General features: G+C 51.8%; 2 protein-coding genes and 1 long non-coding RNA gene across 4 annotated transcripts; 2 read left to right on the forward strand and 1 right to left on the reverse strand.

Moving 5' to 3' along the window:
* Nucleotides 1–213: 213 nt before the first annotated feature.
* On the forward strand, nucleotides 214–3,258 carry LOC125514278 (WAT1-related protein At5g45370). Of its 2 annotated transcripts, XM_048679587.2 has the most exons (6): nucleotides 217–602; nucleotides 715–831; nucleotides 914–1,196; nucleotides 1,818–1,973; nucleotides 2,171–2,322; nucleotides 2,621–3,258. In XM_048679587.2, exons 1-6 carry the CDS (start codon nucleotides 331–333, stop codon nucleotides 2,826–2,828), a joined length of 1,188 nt encoding a protein of 395 aa, XP_048535544.1. In that variant the 5' UTR covers nucleotides 217–330; the 3' UTR covers nucleotides 2,829–3,258. The 2 variants fall into 2 exon arrangements, with proteins under 2 accessions (XP_087384552.1, XP_048535544.1); XM_087528426.1 differs by lacking the exon at nucleotides 1,818–1,973 and having other exon boundaries at nucleotides 214–602.
* A 94-nt stretch (nucleotides 3,259–3,352) lies between these two features.
* Nucleotides 3,353–5,590, reverse strand: NCED4 (nine-cis-epoxycarotenoid dioxygenase 4). Its single transcript, XM_048679586.2, has one exon. The coding sequence runs from the start codon at nucleotides 5,461–5,463 to the stop codon at nucleotides 3,544–3,546; it is 1,920 nt and encodes a 639-aa protein (XP_048535543.1). The 5' UTR covers nucleotides 5,464–5,590; the 3' UTR covers nucleotides 3,353–3,543.
* Nucleotides 5,591–9,977: 4,387 nt separating this feature from the next.
* LOC147965815 (uncharacterized) lies at nucleotides 9,978–16,796 on the forward strand. Its single transcript, XR_015608579.1, has 2 exons — nucleotides 9,978–10,250; nucleotides 15,205–16,796. It is a non-coding gene; the product is annotated as an uncharacterized LOC147965815 (long non-coding RNA).
* The last annotated feature ends 220 nt before the right edge of the window (nucleotides 16,797–17,016 follow it).

The following is a 17,016-nucleotide window of genomic DNA, read 5'->3' on the forward strand; positions in this document are numbered from 1 at the left end:
GTCGACGTGGAAAACCTAACAAGGGATCGTCTACAGAAAAAAAAAAGGTGAATTAAGTGGGCCGATCCACTGGGTTGTTGCTATACGAACAAGACGGCCCGTTAGAAGTATTTCCAAATTAGGAAGAGGCGAAGAGCCCAGCACATGATTCTCAAAAAAAACAAAGAGCCCAGCACATGGACTGCGAGTGTCCACTGGCCAACTAATGGGGAAATCACCTAAAAAAACAGTGGGGAAAAATCCTAAAAAAAAACAGTGGGGAAAAGGTTCAAAGAGGAGTATTCGCTACTCAGACCGTGGGACGACGACCGGGGGATCGGATCGGCGGCGATGGCGGCGGCGGCGCGGGATGGGGAAGCGAGGCGGGCGCACGCGGCGATGGTGGGGTCGCAGTTCATCAACGCGGGGTACCACGTCATCGCGAAGCAGGCGCTCAACGTCGGCGTCAACCGCGTCGTCTTCTGCGTCTACCGCGACCTCCTCGCGCTCTGCGTGCTTGCTCCCATCGCCTTCTTCCGCCACCGCGGCTCGCCCGCGCAGGCTCGTCCGCCGCCCGTCACGCGTCGCCTCCTTACCTCCTTCTTCTTCCTCGGGCTCACGGGGTAAGCCTGGCCACGCGGTCGCTCGGTGTCAGACACGCCGACCGCTTGAAGCAATGCTGCTTATGTACTTGCAAATGTCGTGCTCTGATGCGTCTGGTTGTTTGTCCTGTAGCATCTTTGGCAACCAGCTGCTGTTCTTGTTCGGCCTCGGCTACACCAATCCGACATACGCCGCCGCCATTCAGCCGTCAATTCCCGTCTTCACTTTCATCTTGGCCCTCGTCATGGGGTCAGTCTCGCTCAATCTTGAAAAATGTTCAGAGACTCGCATCTCTCTTTGTTTGTCGGTTTAAGCATTTTACCATTTTCAGCACTGAAACGGCGAGCTTCGTCACACACGAGGGCCGTGCCAAGGTTGGTGGCACCATCGTCTGTGTGCTTGGTGCTGTTCTCATGGTGTTGTACAGGGGGGCAGCTGTGTTTGGTAGCAGCGAGTTAGATCTTGATGTTCAGAGCAATGTCGTCATCACCGAGATGTTGCAACCTGAGCCAGGATCATCTTGGTTCATTGCATATGGGCTGGAAAAGTGGCATATCGGAGTGCTATGTTTAATAGGGAACTGCCTCTGTATGGCAACTTATCTTGCTTTGCAGGTATTAATGATTTTCAGGCTATTGTCGCACTCTATTCCGTTTGCATTTGATGTTTGTCAACTCGGAACACCTCGAGCTTTAGTTTTCTATCAAGCATATGCATGGCACAAGTACTGAAAGGCTGAAAGCCTCTGTAAGTTAGATCAGTAAATCTTATAGGGCAACTTCAGATCACAGCAACTCTATTTAGTACACTCTGTTTTGATGAATATTTCAGTCCCAATTCCTAATAGTTTCTCTGCCTTCTTGCCATTCTTGAAGTGAGAAGGATACTAAAATTTAGGCCGGCTTTGCTCTTCCTAGAAAAGGCCCATATTTATGCTGTGTGGCCAACTGGCCTTTGCTTAATATTGAACATGGTATGTTTTTTGGTGAATTGTCACAAGAAGATTTGTCATGGGCCGAGGAAATCATACTTCATTTTAAGAACCAATATCACTATACTAATAGAAGGAAATCACCCTTTTAACATTGTTGAAAATATGTTTATGTATTAGACTTACTTTGGTATCTTGCTATTCAAGGTTGAAACTTATGCTACAAGATCTATGTGCTCTGATTTGTATTGCAGAAAGTTTTCTTGTTATTTTATACTACTATGTTCATGTGTTGTTATTTCAGGCTCCAATTTTGGTGAAGTACCCTTGCAGTTTGTCATTGACAGCTTACTCATACTTTTTTGGAGCTCTTTTAATGCTTATTTCCGGAGTTTTTTCAACAACCAGTAAAGAAGATTGGACTTTGACTGCATCTGAGTTTGCGGCTGTTGTATATGCTGTAAGCTTTGTGTTAGTTTTATTTTTCCCATGCGTGGGACCATGAATTGAATTTCTACATGTATGTAGTACTGTGGCGAAGATAATTGTTGCAAACTTGCAAAATACGCTAGTTTGTGTAGGCTATAGAAGAAATAGTTGACGCATGCCACCATAAATATTCTATACTGAAATTCTCCTATTTCCCCCCTATTTCAGGGAGTTGTTTCATCTGCTCTTAATACTGGTTTATTGACATGGTCCAACAAAATTCTGGGCCCAGCTATGGTGGCACTATATATGCCTCTCCAGCCAGTGCTCTCTGCTCTCTTGTCAGTGCTCTTTCTGGGCAGTCCAATTTATTTCGGAAGGTAAGAGTATGTTTATCATATGTTCTATTCTTTAGAGTTAACATTTTCTATTTATCCTTTCTTTTAAGTGAAAAATACTTTTCCAGACCTCTTCTACTTGTTAATATGTGTATGTAGTAATGTAGGATATGCACATTGATGTCTTGTTCTATTTGACCATCTGATAAAGTGATAATCTGAAAGGTCGATAGTCCAAGTTTCTAACATTGATTATTAAAGTTCAGTTTTTTTTCTTCATAGCAATAAATGTTTATCATCTCCTTTGATCTGAGGTATAATCTGCTCTGTTTACTTGCAGTATTATTGGAGGGTTTCTAATCATCTCTGGTTTATACATTGTCACCTGGGCGCGACGTAGAGAAAACTTGACTGCCACTGGAGTACCTTATGTAAAATGCGCATTGGAGCCATGCGACGGTGCTTCTCAAGTCATAAAGGGCGGTAACCTCAGCCCCAGGCCCTTTATATCCCTTTCTAGGCTGTGGAATGTGCCACATGAATCTTGAGAAGTTGGTCTACGCAACTTCTGCTAGGCATCTGCTTTGATGAGGAAAAATACAGAATGCATTAGATGTTAGGAAGAGAAGTGCTGCAGAGAAGATTGCACTGAAGATTGTTAACGATGTTGGCATCTGTGTCCTCTGCAGAAAATCATACTCTCATACCTTCCATAGGAGCTGTTAGGTTAATTTAGACAAAAGAGAAGCCATGTTCATGCTGTTTTTCTAGGCTAACAACACACTGAGGATGCTGAATTGATTATTCTATAACCAAATGCAAGGTAGCTCCACCGACTTCGTGAAATCCAGTAGTATGTATATCCCGTGAAATCCCTACATACATACATATGTATGAACTCTGTAGCCATTGATGTCATGTGTGTAAAACTTTGAGAGAAATGAAACTCTCTTATCTGTGAAGTTCTCGTAGTTCATACCTTGTTTCGTACTACTACTCAATGAGTTAGCAATTCTGCAGGCTGGATGTGCGTTGCAAGTATTTTCCAGGCTGTTTTTTTGTACTGCAGGTATGTTTTTCACCGATAGTTCTTTCTTGTAAAAATGTAAATGCTACACATGAGATACCAATTTCACCTATGTGTATGTCATGGGATCCTATACATGACCTACCCATGCACCACTCTGTTGGTCTACTATTATACATCGCGCGATCAATCCATGGCGCGGAAACATCTGGCAGTGGTGTGCCTGAATCTGATGATCATTGATGCTGTGACCGGAGCTCGGCCTTCGTGACGAACAGGCCGTGGAAGCCGTAGGGGACGCGGGAGGGAAGCTGCACCTCGGCGACGATGTCCAGCTCGGGCGACTGCGCGTCCATCACCACGAACCGGTTGTCGCCGGTGCCCTCGTCGTGCACGTAGCACACCACGTAGCCGTCGTCCTCGTCGCCGTTCCCCTCGACGTCGTCGGGGACGAAAAACGGCTCCCCGGCGAAGCACCCCGGCCCGAAGTCCCGGCGCGCCACGGTGCAGTCGCCGTGGCCGGCGCGGTCGAAGTCGAGCTTGGCCACCCCGCCGATCTTGGGCATGGGGTCGCCCACGCCGAAGTAGCCGTAGCGGTTGCGGCGGCCAAGGCAGCCCGGGTTGATCACGCCGAAGTCGAGGTTCGCCGCCGCGAGCGGCGTGCGGGTGACGTTGCCGGTGCGGAGGTTGATGCGCACCAGCTCCACGGAGGCGTGGATCAGCTCCATGCGCTCCAGCGTGTGCTCGATGGACAGGATGTTGGGCGCCACCATCACGATCTCCTCGCCGCCGGCCTCCTCCCACGCGTTCACCGAGTGCATCATGTTGAACCCCGGCACCTCGAACCACCGCATCTCCGACTCGTCCGCGGCGTACTTGGGGATCACGCCGAGGCGAGGCACCATGCCGGGGTCCGCCCCGACGGGCGAGCCGCCGCCCACCACCATGCCCATGGGGTTCATCACGATCTGTATCTCCGGGAATATCGCATAATGCTCCGTCACGGCGAAGTCGTGCAGGAAAGACGGCTGCTTGACGGAGAAGATGGGCACGTCGGCGCCCTTGTTCCCTGCCGGGTCGAACCGGAAGTAGGTGACGAACGGCGGCATGGGGCCGTAGCGGAACGCGAAGAGCTCGCCGGTGATGGGGTCCTTCTTGGGGTGCGCGGTCATGCCCATGCTGAGGCGGCCACCGAAGTCGCACCTGCCGAGCGTGGTCACCTCACCGGTGGCCGGGTCGACGCGCACGGCGTACGGGAGGTCCGATTCGCCGAGCGCGTAGAGGCGGCCGCCGAAGACGGCGAGGCTGGTGTTGGCGAGCCCCACGCCCTCCATCGGGTTCATCTGGCCTGTCAGCACCCTGGCCGCCGTGACGGCGCCGCGCGCCATCCCGGCCAGGCCGTGGAAGCCGGAGAAGACGTTGGGCAAGACCGGCTCGCCCGCGTTGCGCTCCACGATGTACTTGTACGTCTGCACGTAGCGGGAGCAGAGGACGGGGTCGGAGTCGGGCGCCGTCGGGAGGAGCAGAGAGTGCAGCATGCCGTCGCCGTCGAAGAGGTGGTGCGGCCCGCGCGGGAGATGCTGCGGGTTGGGCCCGTTGCGGATGTAGGCGCCGCCGGCGAGGCAGCGCGGGATGACGCCGCGCACCACGGGGCAGGGCGTGGGCGGCAGCTCGTCCACGGGCGCGAAGTTGGCGGACAGCACGTGCCGCGGGTCCACCGACGGCCGCAGCACCGGCGGGTCGACGAACGTGTTGATCGCCTCCTCCAGCGCGTTGCAGAACGCCGCCTGTAGCGAAGCAGTAGGCCGGCGGCGAGGCCTGGACGACCGAGGCGCATCGGTTGCCCTGCTCGTTCTCGCGGTAGCCACTCGTGTACCAGTTGCATTGTTTGTCGACGTGTCGACCAGGTGCTCTTCCGTCTCTTGCTGCTCGACCGGCTTGGGCGGCGAGGTGAGGACGGTGGCGGTGGCGGCAGCCGACGGCGGCGGGGGCGACGTGCCCTTCCTCCGTCTGTAGCTGGGGTTCGGAGCAGCAGCAGAAGAGGCAGCAGGGGAGATGTAGGAGAGCCTCCTCGATCTCGGAGCATGAGCAGCATTGGCTTTGGCGGGGTAGAGATCAGACATGCTGAAGTTGGAGGTGACAAGTGCTCCCTCCATTTTCTGCAATCTGCAGATCAATGGCTCTTTGGATTGCTAGTGGATGGGTAGCGATTTCTTTGTTGAGTAGCAGCAAACGCTCACACCAGTTCGCACGCTGCTGCCTTTTGCTGCTTGTATGCTATGCTATGGCTATATATAGCCTCGGTAAAAGGCAAACTTACCTGGTGGAAATGTTTATTTGGTGAAAACTTCAACGATTACGTGAACCGTTGGATCACAGCGACCGCACAATGTGGGAGGATGAAGTGTTGCGCTAGGGTGTTTGGTTTGTGCACAAGTTTTCCTAAAATTTGTTTGAGTTTTTTTTTTGCCCATGAGTTGGTCAACAATGGCAAGAAAAATGAACTAGAGTTGTTAGAAAAATTTACATGTTTTTTTTTGTGTTTCATCAAGTTTTAGATACCATTAGGTGATTGGATTCGCCGGAATTACAGGAATTCTTGTGTTTTTTTTGTTTTATTTGCTCGAATATATCTCAAGATTCATCAAATTGTGCCAAAACTTTGGATTTTTGATGTCATACTTCTTTTGGCCCGAAATGTAAATCTTTGGAGGGTCATTGGGAGGACTGAGATGGTGAATTTGTGAGTAGCCATCGAACGGTCTACACTCCCAACATTTTATGCTTTCACCAAATGGACAACTCCATAGGCTACTTATTGTTGATGTGATCTAGGAAGATAAGGTAGAATCCTAGAACTGGTGTCTGGACCATGTATGAAAAAGAAGTGCGAAGGTTTTCGAGTCGCTAGCTTGGAAAGGGTGCGTTCACACAATTTCGTTTGAAGTGCTAGGCAACTGTCCAGTCCTGCTATAAATTACATGCTTTGGTTATAGGTAGATGTATAAAAATAACTAATTTTTTCACTTCTGAGTCCCCAAAACCACTCTCCAACAGACGATGTAGATATAAAAAAAATTACATCTCAACCTTCTGGAGATGTAAAATACAACATTTCGCGATGCAAATTTGCATCTTCATCTACTCCCTCCGTTCTTCAAAGAGTGTACTTTCAATTTTGTTGGAGGATCAAATTATGTCAAAATTTAACCGAGTTTGTGTAAAAAATATATCAATATTTATGAAACCAAATAGGTATATGATGAAAATATATTTTATCATGAATCTAATGCTACTAATTTGAAGACATAAATGTTAGTGTATTATTGTATAAATGTGGTTAAACATAAAAACTTTTAACTTTTCAACAAAGTTGGAAGTACACTCTTTTAAGGACGGAGGAAGTACAGGAGATGTAAAACTGACGTCCACGCGCCAACTACCCAACCGCTTTCATTTTCCTTCCGCCTGCTCGCCAGTCATTTGCCTGCCGCCTGTCGACCGTCGTTGGGCCATGGCCGACTTCGACGACCCTGCCGCATCCTCTGCCGCATCCGCCCACCCCGCCAGGGCCTTCGCTGGCGCGACCACCATCCCCAATCCCACCTTCGCCTCCATGTCACCGCCCCGGTTTTGCCCCACCCCAGTCGGTCGCCATCGCGGCTGCCGCCCCACTGCCAGATCCGACCACTCCACCGCCCCCGCCTCCAAATCGACAGAATTGGCCACTTCTCCGTCGTTGAATCGCCGCCGCACCACCATCGGATTCGAGCCGCACACCCGCCGCCATGCTGCTGCAGCTTATCCGCTGCCAAACTCGACCTTCTCGCATCGCATGATTGTCGCCCCGCTGTCCCTTTGCAACCAATTTGCCGCTCGATTCACAACTGCGCCGCCGACCATTCGAGCACCAACCGCCGCATTCGACTTCCTAGCTCTCGTCGCTCAGCCGCCGGCGCTCGGTCCGCCGGTGCTCCTGCCGTCTCTCAGCGCTCGGCCGGCGGCGCTCATGCTGGCTAGTTTTACATCTCCATTTGCACCATCTATTGGAGTTACACTTTAAGATCTTCAATATACTCCAAATTTTAGAGTACATCATCTAAAGTTGTCTCTTTTTTTAGATGTAAAATGCATTTTTTGGAGATGTAATTTTTTTTTAAAAAAAGGAGGATCACCCCCGGCCTCTGCATCTGATCGATGCATGGAGCCATTTTATTAATTATTCTCAAAGACCTTACAAAGCATTATATCAGTATAAGCCTGGAACCACCATCCTGGCGACACCTGTCGCTACTCCTACCCCCTTGATGCAGGGGTGCCGAATGTCCGAGCCTAATACCAAACAGACATTGCACCAAAACTTAACATCTAAAGCCGGATGCCCCATCCCAGCCACATACCGGGAATGGGTCACACACCGGTCTGGCGCACTCACCGAGGCTACCGCCGCCGTCATCCACATAACCATCTCCAGAGCAGGCACCGACGCAAAGACCTTGCCAGGTCAACTGTCAACGCCACCATGGCGCCAGACAGCGCCACCGCCTTGCAGAGCGGAAAGATACAATGGCGATGGAAAGCAAGAGCTAGGACGAGGAGGGTACCACCGCCGCCACCACCCGCACCCCAACAACGCCCACCGACCACCAAGCTCCCTAAACGGCGCCTTCAAGAAGGATACGACGCCGATGGCGCCGCCGCCGCCCAACAAAGTTGGGGCTTTCGCCCGAGAGAACTAGGGGAAGAGGGAGTGGGGGATCAGACCTGTCAGACGCCTCCAAGAAGGGACACGGCGCCCTCAGGTGTCGCCGTCGACGCAGCCGACCATGGTCGGCCATGGCTTTCGCTCGGACTAGATTCTCCATCACAAGCACCACCAGCGCCGGCGTCCCATGGAACACGGGCAGGCCGGATGGGGGAGAACACGCCGTACAGGGGGAAGGGGCGCCAGATCTGGCACCGTCGCCCTCGTCCTCCGAGATTCCGCCTCCCGCGCGGCCAAGAACGCCGGAACCAAACGCCCGCACCACAGTCCGCCGCTAAGCCGGTGGTGCCTCACCAGAGGGGCCGCCGCCCCAAATCCGAAGCCCTCCGCGGAAGCAGAGCAGCAGCTGGCCCCGCCGCCACCTTCCTTGGCGGCGCCCCGGACTTGCCCGGAGACCGCCTCTGGCGGCGGCGAGGAGAGGTGGGGGTGGAGGAGGGCTGGGCGCGGCTAGGGTTGGCGGCGGCGAGGAGAGGTCTGGGAGAATCTATTTCTGACTGGAAATTTGCATCTTCTATTGGAGATGCTCTTAGATTAGATATGATCAACACAAGTTTCACTACCTACCATTTGGCTGTGGTTTGTACAATACTCCGTGCACAGTAATGAGAATGAAATCCTGCCAAATTGCAATTTGCATGCATGGTGCGGCTATCTAGTTACTATAGGTTTAGTACCTATTGGTTGGTTGGATCCATGTAGAGCATCCAGCCACACACTTGTGTGAAATTGAGCAATGCAGTTATCCAGAACATGATTGGGCGAGACAGGATAAATGCTTACAAAATTTCCAGTGCTTGATGCGGACTGACGGGACCCGCAGTCCATGTCAGCCATTAATCCTCGGCCCCTGCCACCACTCACACGTCCATCCACGGTACTGCCTGCTTCCCCCGTCCCCGTCGCCATCCTCCTTCCATTTCCACCTTCCTCGGAATGTCAAGCTCATCTGCTCAAGCTACTGCCCAGGCCCCAGGGCAGGCTGCATGCATCTCAGCAATACCTGAGCGATGATCCATGGAGGTGGTAGTGTTGATACAGCTTGCAAGCAATCTATACCAGCTTAGCACTTCACTCTTCATTCAAGAGAACGGAACAGAAGCGACGCAAGCAGTGTCATGTCAGGGTCTCCCTGAAGTTCTTGGCCGGATGTTTGTTCGCAGACGAACGCGTGCACGCATCGGCAGGCAGTTCAGCACCAACATGCGGCACGAGTTTCCGATGAGCGATCCGCGCATGTCTGATGCAACCAATCAGTATCATCACAGAGATTGAAGCCAGACGCAACTGATTTCGTCGGTCCGATGCAACAAATGAGTATCATGTCTTGAACGATCAGAGCGTGCGTGCTCCTCCAGTCCAGAAATAATGCAGTCGACCGGCAATGATCGATACAGAGCCATTTTAAGCGCCTTAAATTGGACCGCAAAAACAAAAGAAAAGAGGCTTTGAGGTCGATAGGCAACTGTAGCCAGTTTGATCGCATCTGAAGGGAGTGGCGAGGGTGGCATGGCCGGGGCCCGGGGGCAACATCGGCGTCGTCGTCTCCCTCACGGTCACGGACCAGCGGAAGATCAAATGGACGGGTCGCTCGTGGATTGCCATTGCTTCCACTCAATCACTCACGACCCTACCATTTTAAGCGCCCCGGAACTCAGATCGGGGCACATAATATCCTGAATCCGGGTGAGATTAACTGGCTGTGGTAATTTTGCGGGAGCACGTGAATCTGGAGTCCAAAGTCCAAAACCATTTATCTTGGCCTGCGGAGGTAGAGGTGGGGATAAGGAACTAAGGAAGGGGTAGGCAGAAGCCGGTGAGACGGCAGCCGCGGCGACGGCGACGCTCGACAATATCTGCGTGCGCTAGTGCGCTAGTACTACATATCTGGATCACCTAACGTAACGACGACGCGACGAAGGGGGCTGTACACATCTTGATGCCGCGTGCTTTGTTCGCGAGCGATCGGCGAGGTGGGGATTCACCGGTGCACATTTCAGACCGTCCTGGAGCTCAGGATCGGGCCCCGATATTTTATCGGCCCGGGGAGCTAGCTAATAATGCACCGGAGCGACATTGTTGTCTTCTCGAGAGGCTCTACGATCTCATGCATGCGGGCTGCTTGGTTGCGTGCCGCACTGCGCGAGACGCGCACGCCACACCGTTATGATATCGGGGCAGGTTTGGTTTCATCGCATGAACTGTCAGACTTTAGGCCCGCCAGTTTTGACATTTTTTAGGTGGCGTTTGGTTATCTGCCCTTGGTTATGATGTGCAAAAGTTTTTGAACAGTCAACCACTTGTCGTAAAGAATTTCCCTGGTAATTTTAGAGGATTAGAATCCTAACCAAAATAAATAAATCATATGTGGGTTGTCTGATTTGTAGGATTAGTTCCTATATAAAAAACTTCTAAACGATTTCTCACATACAAATTTTATGAGTAAAATATATTATAAGTCCTATAAAACTATTAAAGGCGTGTCAGTTTGGCACTTTGTAATCCCATCCCCGCGAACCCTATCCCCTCCCCTGCCGCCACCCGCGGGGCGTCGGGGAGGGCCTCCTGACCTCCGCCGCCAGAGCCCCTCCTCCTCCCTCCTCCGCCCTCACCGCAGCCAAAGGGCGCGGCCGGGCCAAGCCCGACCGGCAGCGGCGGCAGGGCTCGTCTTCTCCCTCGCGCGTTGGGTGGTGTGGGCCGACCTCCTCGAGCCTGGGCTCGGGGCAACGTGGCGCGGGGGCGCACCGGCATTCTCCGACGCGGGCGTGGCGGCGACGTGAAGGGCTGCGGTGGCGGGGGTGCGCGTCTCGGCCGCGGCGGTCGTTCTCGGCCGGCAGACTGCGCAGGCCGTGGCGGCTTTGGCCGGTGGCTTCTCTGCCTCCTGGCAGCAGAGGGTGCTGGCAGCAGGAGTGCCCGATGCTACCTCGGGCTGGTCCATGGCCCTGGCCGAGATAGGCGGCAGTGCATGCCTTTGCTAGCTTCGGCGGTGCGGCGGCCGGGGTTCAGTGGGTAGCGTGGAGTGGTGGTGGTGGCCTCCTGTTCCTGGAGATATGCCTACGAGCACGGGGCTGGGCGGGTGCCGTTGGTACCAGCCACACGCGCTATGGGGTCGGAGTAGATCTAGGGTTCGCGCTCGGGCGGGCCAAATTGGGCCCCGGGGCGGACCGGAGTTGGTGCTTCGAGTAGGAGTGGTCGGGCTTGGTCCGGGATGTGCTCGCGAATGGTGCTTGTGTTCCCTTCGCGGGTACGGTGCTCGAGGGTGGTGGTCGTGATATCGTTGTCCGTGTGCGGATTGCCGTCAGTATCCACGGACATGGCATCGTGTGAGCTCGCTTGGCCTTGGGCTTGAGGCTGGCTCAGCGGTGGTCGTTGACAGTTTCGGAGTCGTGTCCCCCAGTCCATCGGGTATTGGCTGGGGACGCAGGTGTGGGTGCGTCCTACTGTGGAGGCGCCTACCCAGACTCGGGGACTGATGCCGGGCTGGCGGATTGACGTCGCTCTTCCTACCATGGTTGGGTGCGGTGTGATGTGTGCAACCGGCGGTATCTTGCGACAAGGATGCCGGGGCAGCGACCTCGGATGGCGCTCTGCATGGTTGCTCTTCGGTGGGCATCATTGTGGTGGTGGTAGCTCTCCTCCCGGATTGTGTGGGCAATAGGAGGTGTTGCGTCGAGTAGCTCGGACATGCCCTCTCTCGGGGGGCGGGGGCGTCCTGATCCAGATCTGGAGGTCTGACATCGTCGCGTTCCTCCTAGTGGCACGGTTGAGTTGCCAAGCGAAAGCTTCGTGCTCCGGCACCGAGCCGACGACACCCATGGGTGCCGCACTCTTCTTGAAGACGTCGGTGTGGTTCTTCTTTCTGTGGCAGGGCTCCGGATGAAGACCCTTGTCCCGTGTGGACTCGGAAGCGGTGACGCTTAGCGCCGTTCTCCCTTTTAAGGGTGTTGCCGTGGAACTTAGGTATGCTAGGTCATAGCATGAGGGTGTTTAGTCCGTCCGATGCTCATTGTTGGTACCATAGTTGCGTGCATTCTATATGTGCCAGATTTCTCAGCATCGGCTTTGTAAGAGGGTTACCTCACCACCTTGTATGTTTGGCCGTGTACTTCTTGAGTTGTGCTTATTTGTAAAACGGGGTGAAAACCTATTTCGAGGTGTGTCAGTTCAGTCGTATAACTTTAAAACTGTAGCTTTGGGCCGCAAAAATATTGAAGGTGTGTTAGTCTAGTCCTATAATTTCAAAACTGCAGTTTTGGGTCCCAAATCTATGTAAGTTCATCTCGGGTCCCGAAACTGGCAGTATGCATGGAGGACGACAACCCTCTCCCTTGGCTCAGCCGCCGGGGAGTCCCCGAGCCAATCGGGATGGAAGACGCTGTTGAGGAACGTACTAATTTCAAAAAAAAAATCCTACGCACACGCAATATCATGGTGATGCATAGCAGTGAGAGGGGAGAGTGTCGTCCACGTACCCTCATAGATCGTTAAGCGGAAGTGTTATGACAACGCAGTTGATGTAGTCGTATGTATTCACGATCGACCGATCCTCAGTACCGAACATACGGCACCTCCGCGTTCAGCACACGTTCAGCTCGGTGACGTCCCATGAACTCACGATTGTAACACCCCAGATGTAATTTACCTTATATGTATCCCAACTCTTGCCGTTTCCGGCGCTAAGTTATTTTATTTCCTCGGGTTCGGGTTTTGTCTTCGTGTGTTGTTGCCTTTGTCATGCATCTCATATCATGTCATCATGTGCATTGCATTTGCATACGTGTTCGTCTCATGCATCCGAGCATTTTCCCCGTTGTCCGTTTTGCATTCCGGCGCTCCTATCTCCTCCAATGGTCCTTTCTACCTCTTTTCGTGTGTGGGGGTTAAACATTTCCGGATTGGATCGAGACTTGTCATGCGGCCTTGGTTTACTACCGGTAGACCGCCTGTCAAGTTTCGTGCCATTTGGACTTTGTTTGATACTCCAACGGTTAACCGAGAGACCGAGAAGGCCTCGTGTGCGTTGCAGTCCAACACCCTTCCAATTTGGCCCAAAACCCACCTAAACCCTCTCCATTGTCTCGGTCGTTCGATCACGATCGCATGGTCGAAAACCGCACCTCATTTGGACTCTCCTAGCTCCTCCTATGTATAAATAGACATCTCTCTCGAAAATCCCGGATCCAATCCAACCCCAAACCCTAGCCCCGCTCCATCCGCGCGCCGGCACGTCCGGACCGCGCCGGACGTCTCGCGCCGCCGCCCCGCAACCACTGGCGAGCCGCCACGTGGCACCGTACCCCGCCGCCGCCGCTCCGGCCTGGGAGGCCCAAATCGGGCCCCTGCGAGCCCGTCGTCCGCTGCCGCCGTTCCACGCCCGCGCCGCCCGGTGCTCTCCCTCCGCCGCCTTCGGCTCCGGCGCCGGCCTGCTCCGCCACCGCGCCGGCGAGCGCCGCCCTCGCCGGACCTTGCCTCCTCGCCGCCCCGCCACGCCAACCTCGCCGCCGGAGCTCCCGCGCCACGCCGGCGCCGCCCTGGCCTCTCCTACCCTCGGCTTTCTTCCTCCGGCGAGCTCCGCGCCAAGTCCGGCGAACCTCGGCGACCATGCAGCTACAGTGATCCGGATCTGGATCTGGATCCCGAAAGGTTGACTTTGCCCGAAACTCTAATTTTTTGTTGCAACTTCATCATGCCGTAACTCCGCATCCGTAGCTCCGTTTTGAGCGTGTAGCATATCAAAATGTTCGTCTCTGAGAGTACATCATTTCATCTCATTGCATCATTTTCATTTGAGCTCATCTTGATGCCCGAAATGCTGTTGGAAGAGAGTTATTTGAGATAATTGTCAGATCTGCTGCATCAGATAGCTATTTGTCATTTTTGCCATGATTAATGTGTGCATGATATGCTCCTGAGTTCTACATGAGTTTTGTTATATGCCATGCCATCTTTACAGAGGTGCTTTCCATGTATTTTTGTGATATGTGTGGTGACTAGCACAAGCTTGCAAAGTGGTGCATTCGTTAATGCTGATTTCAGGGACTTAGAATTTCAGTAAGTCTTTGATCTGATCTTATCAATATGCCATATGTTCATGTTGTTTTCTAGTGATCCATGCCTCTTTTGAGGATGATCAGTAAGGATGATTTGTTAATATTGTGATGCTCTATCCATCCATGTCCTTGTTTGCAATTATGGAGCACCCTAGCTTGTGTAAATCGAGCTCTACTTTTGCTATTTCATGAATCCTGGAATATTGTTTACTTGTTAGCGATTTTGCCGAGGATGTTGTTGTTGATTCGTGCATGCTATGTTATTGTTCTTGCCATGTCTAGCTTCTATAATATGTATTCTTGATGGGTGTATGCTTAGTTTGTCATGCCTTACTCCGTAGTGAGTGCATCGAGCTCGTGAACATGCCTACTCGTTAACAAATTTGCATGCTCCAGTTTTTCACTAAGTCTGTAATCTGATTATGTTTTTTCCATGTCCGCATGCTTGCAATTGTATTTTCTGATCCATTTTGGCCCAAGGTCACTAAGGGACTTTTGTTAAGTGTTTTGAGTAGCTTCATGTCATGCCTTTATTTGCCATGTTAAGTTCCTGTAGCATATAGTTTTTTTGCTCCAAAGTGTGCTACCTGATATTAAATTCCAGACTTGTGCTAATTTCACTAAGTCTGAAACCTGTTTATCATTTGCATTTTTGCCATGCTTGTTTGAACATGTTAATGGATGAATTGGCCATAGCTCAGTGTTCATATTTTGTCAAGCATCATGAGTGGATCCCTGCCATGCATTTTGTTGCCATGTTTGAGTGCTGTAGCACCATTATCTTGATGCATTTAGATGGCTACTTGCTGTTTATCGCAGACCGGTGCCATATTTGTTTTGCTTGCCATTTCCAAACCGTGCCTCCGATTCCGGTGATCTTTATATCAATTTCAACCGAAATCACCTCACCTTTCTAGTGGCACTCTTGGATTTCCAAGTTGAGGCCAGGTTCAATCATTTCTTGTCAAATCTCGCATATGCATCACATATCGCATCCCGCATAGCATACCATGTTTGCATCATGTTGTTGGAGCATTGCACGTGGTTGATTGTGTTCCTTTTGCTTGTTTGTCTTGTTTGGGTAGAGCCGGGAGACGAGTTCGCTAACGAGGAGCCCGTTGAGTTTGCTTACGAGGATCAAGTCAACTCTGACAACTTTGCAGGCAAGATGATCATACCCTCGAAATCACTTCTATCTTTGCTTGCTAGATGCTCGCTCTTTTGCTATGCCTATGCTATGATGCCTACCACTTGCTTATCATGCCTCCCAAATTGCCATGTCAAACCTCTAACCCACCATCTCCTAGCAAACCGTTGTTTGGCTATGTTACCGCTTTGCTTGGCCCCTCTTATAGCGTTGCTAGTTGCAGGTGAAGATTGGAGATCGTTCCTTGTTGGAACATTTGTTTATTGTTGGGATATCACCATATTATCTTGTTATCTTAATGCATCTATATACTTGGTAAAGGGTGGAAGGCTCGGCCTTTTGCCTAGTGTTTTGTTCCACTCTTGCCGCCCCAGTTTCCGTCATATCGGTGTTATGTTCCCGGATTTTGCGTTCCTTACGCGGTTGGGTTATAATGGGAACCCTTGACAGTTCGCCTTGAATAAAACTTTTCCAGCAATGCCCAACTTTGGTTTTACCATTTGCCACCTAGCCTTTTTCCCTTGGGTTTCGCGGACTCAAGGGTCATCTTTATTTTAACCCCCCCTCGGGCCAGTGCTTCTCTAAGTGTTGGTCCAACCGAGCGATGTCCGGGGCTACCAGGGGCAACTCTGGGCTGGCCTACCCGACGTCTTGCTCATCCGGTGTGCCCTGAGAACAAGATATGTGCAGCTCCTATTAGGATTTGTTGGCACATCTGGGTGGTATTGCTGGTTTAGTTTTACCCTTGTCGAGGATGTCTTGTAGAACCGGGATGCCGAGTCTGATGGGAATGTCCCGGGAGAAGGAATATCCTTCGTTGACCGTGAGAGCTTGTGATGGACTAAGTTGGGACTCCCCTACAGGGATTTGAACTTTCGAAAGCCATGCCCGCGGTTATGGGCAGATGGGAATTTGTTAATGTCCGGTTGTAGATAACATGAACCTTAACTTAATCAAAATGAATCAACTGCGTGTGTAACCGTGATGGTCTCTTCTCGGCGGAGACCGGGAAGTGAACACGGTGTTGGAGTAATGTTTGTCGTAGGTTGTTCTTTAGTTCTTCATTCGTGCTTTGCCTTCTCTTCTCGCTCTCTTTTGCGAACAGGTTAGCCACCATATATGCTAGTCGCTTGCTGCAGCTCCACATATTACCTGGCCTTACCTATAAGCTTAAATAGTCTTGATCGCGAGGCTGTGAGATTGCTGAGTCCCCGTGGCTCACAGTTTACTTCCTAAACCAGATGTAGGGACCGATGATTCCGTTCCAGATGATGCTCTTGAGCTCAAGTGGGAGTTCGACGAAGACTCACGCCGTTACTATGTGTCTTTCCCTCATGATCAGTAGTGGTGCCCAGTTGGGGCGATCGGGTCCGTGTCGCATGTTGGGGTTGATCTTTTATTTTGGTACCGTAGTCGGACCATGAGTGTATTGGATGGTTGCAATGTTATTCAGGTATTTGTGTGACATGGCGAGTGTAAGCCAACTATGTACCTTTTTCCCTATTATCTATTTACATGGGTTGTTGTGAAGATTACCTTACTTGCGACATTGCTTTCAATGCGGTTATGCCTCTAAGTCGTGCTTCGACACGTAGGAGATATAGCCGCATCGACGGCGTTACAACGATCCAGTAGGGCTCGAGGGAGAATTTCGTCAGCACGACGGCATGGTGACAATGTTGATGAAGCTACCGTCGCAGGCCTTCGCCTAAGCACCGCTACGGTATGACCGGGGTGGGTTATGGTGGAG

The sequence above is a fragment of the Triticum urartu genome, chromosome 6A (genome assembly GCF_056163025.1).
Source record: "Triticum urartu cultivar PI428250 chromosome 6A, HENAU_Tu73, whole genome shotgun sequence".
Lineage (NCBI taxonomy): Eukaryota > Viridiplantae > Streptophyta > Magnoliopsida > Poales > Poaceae > Triticum > Triticum urartu.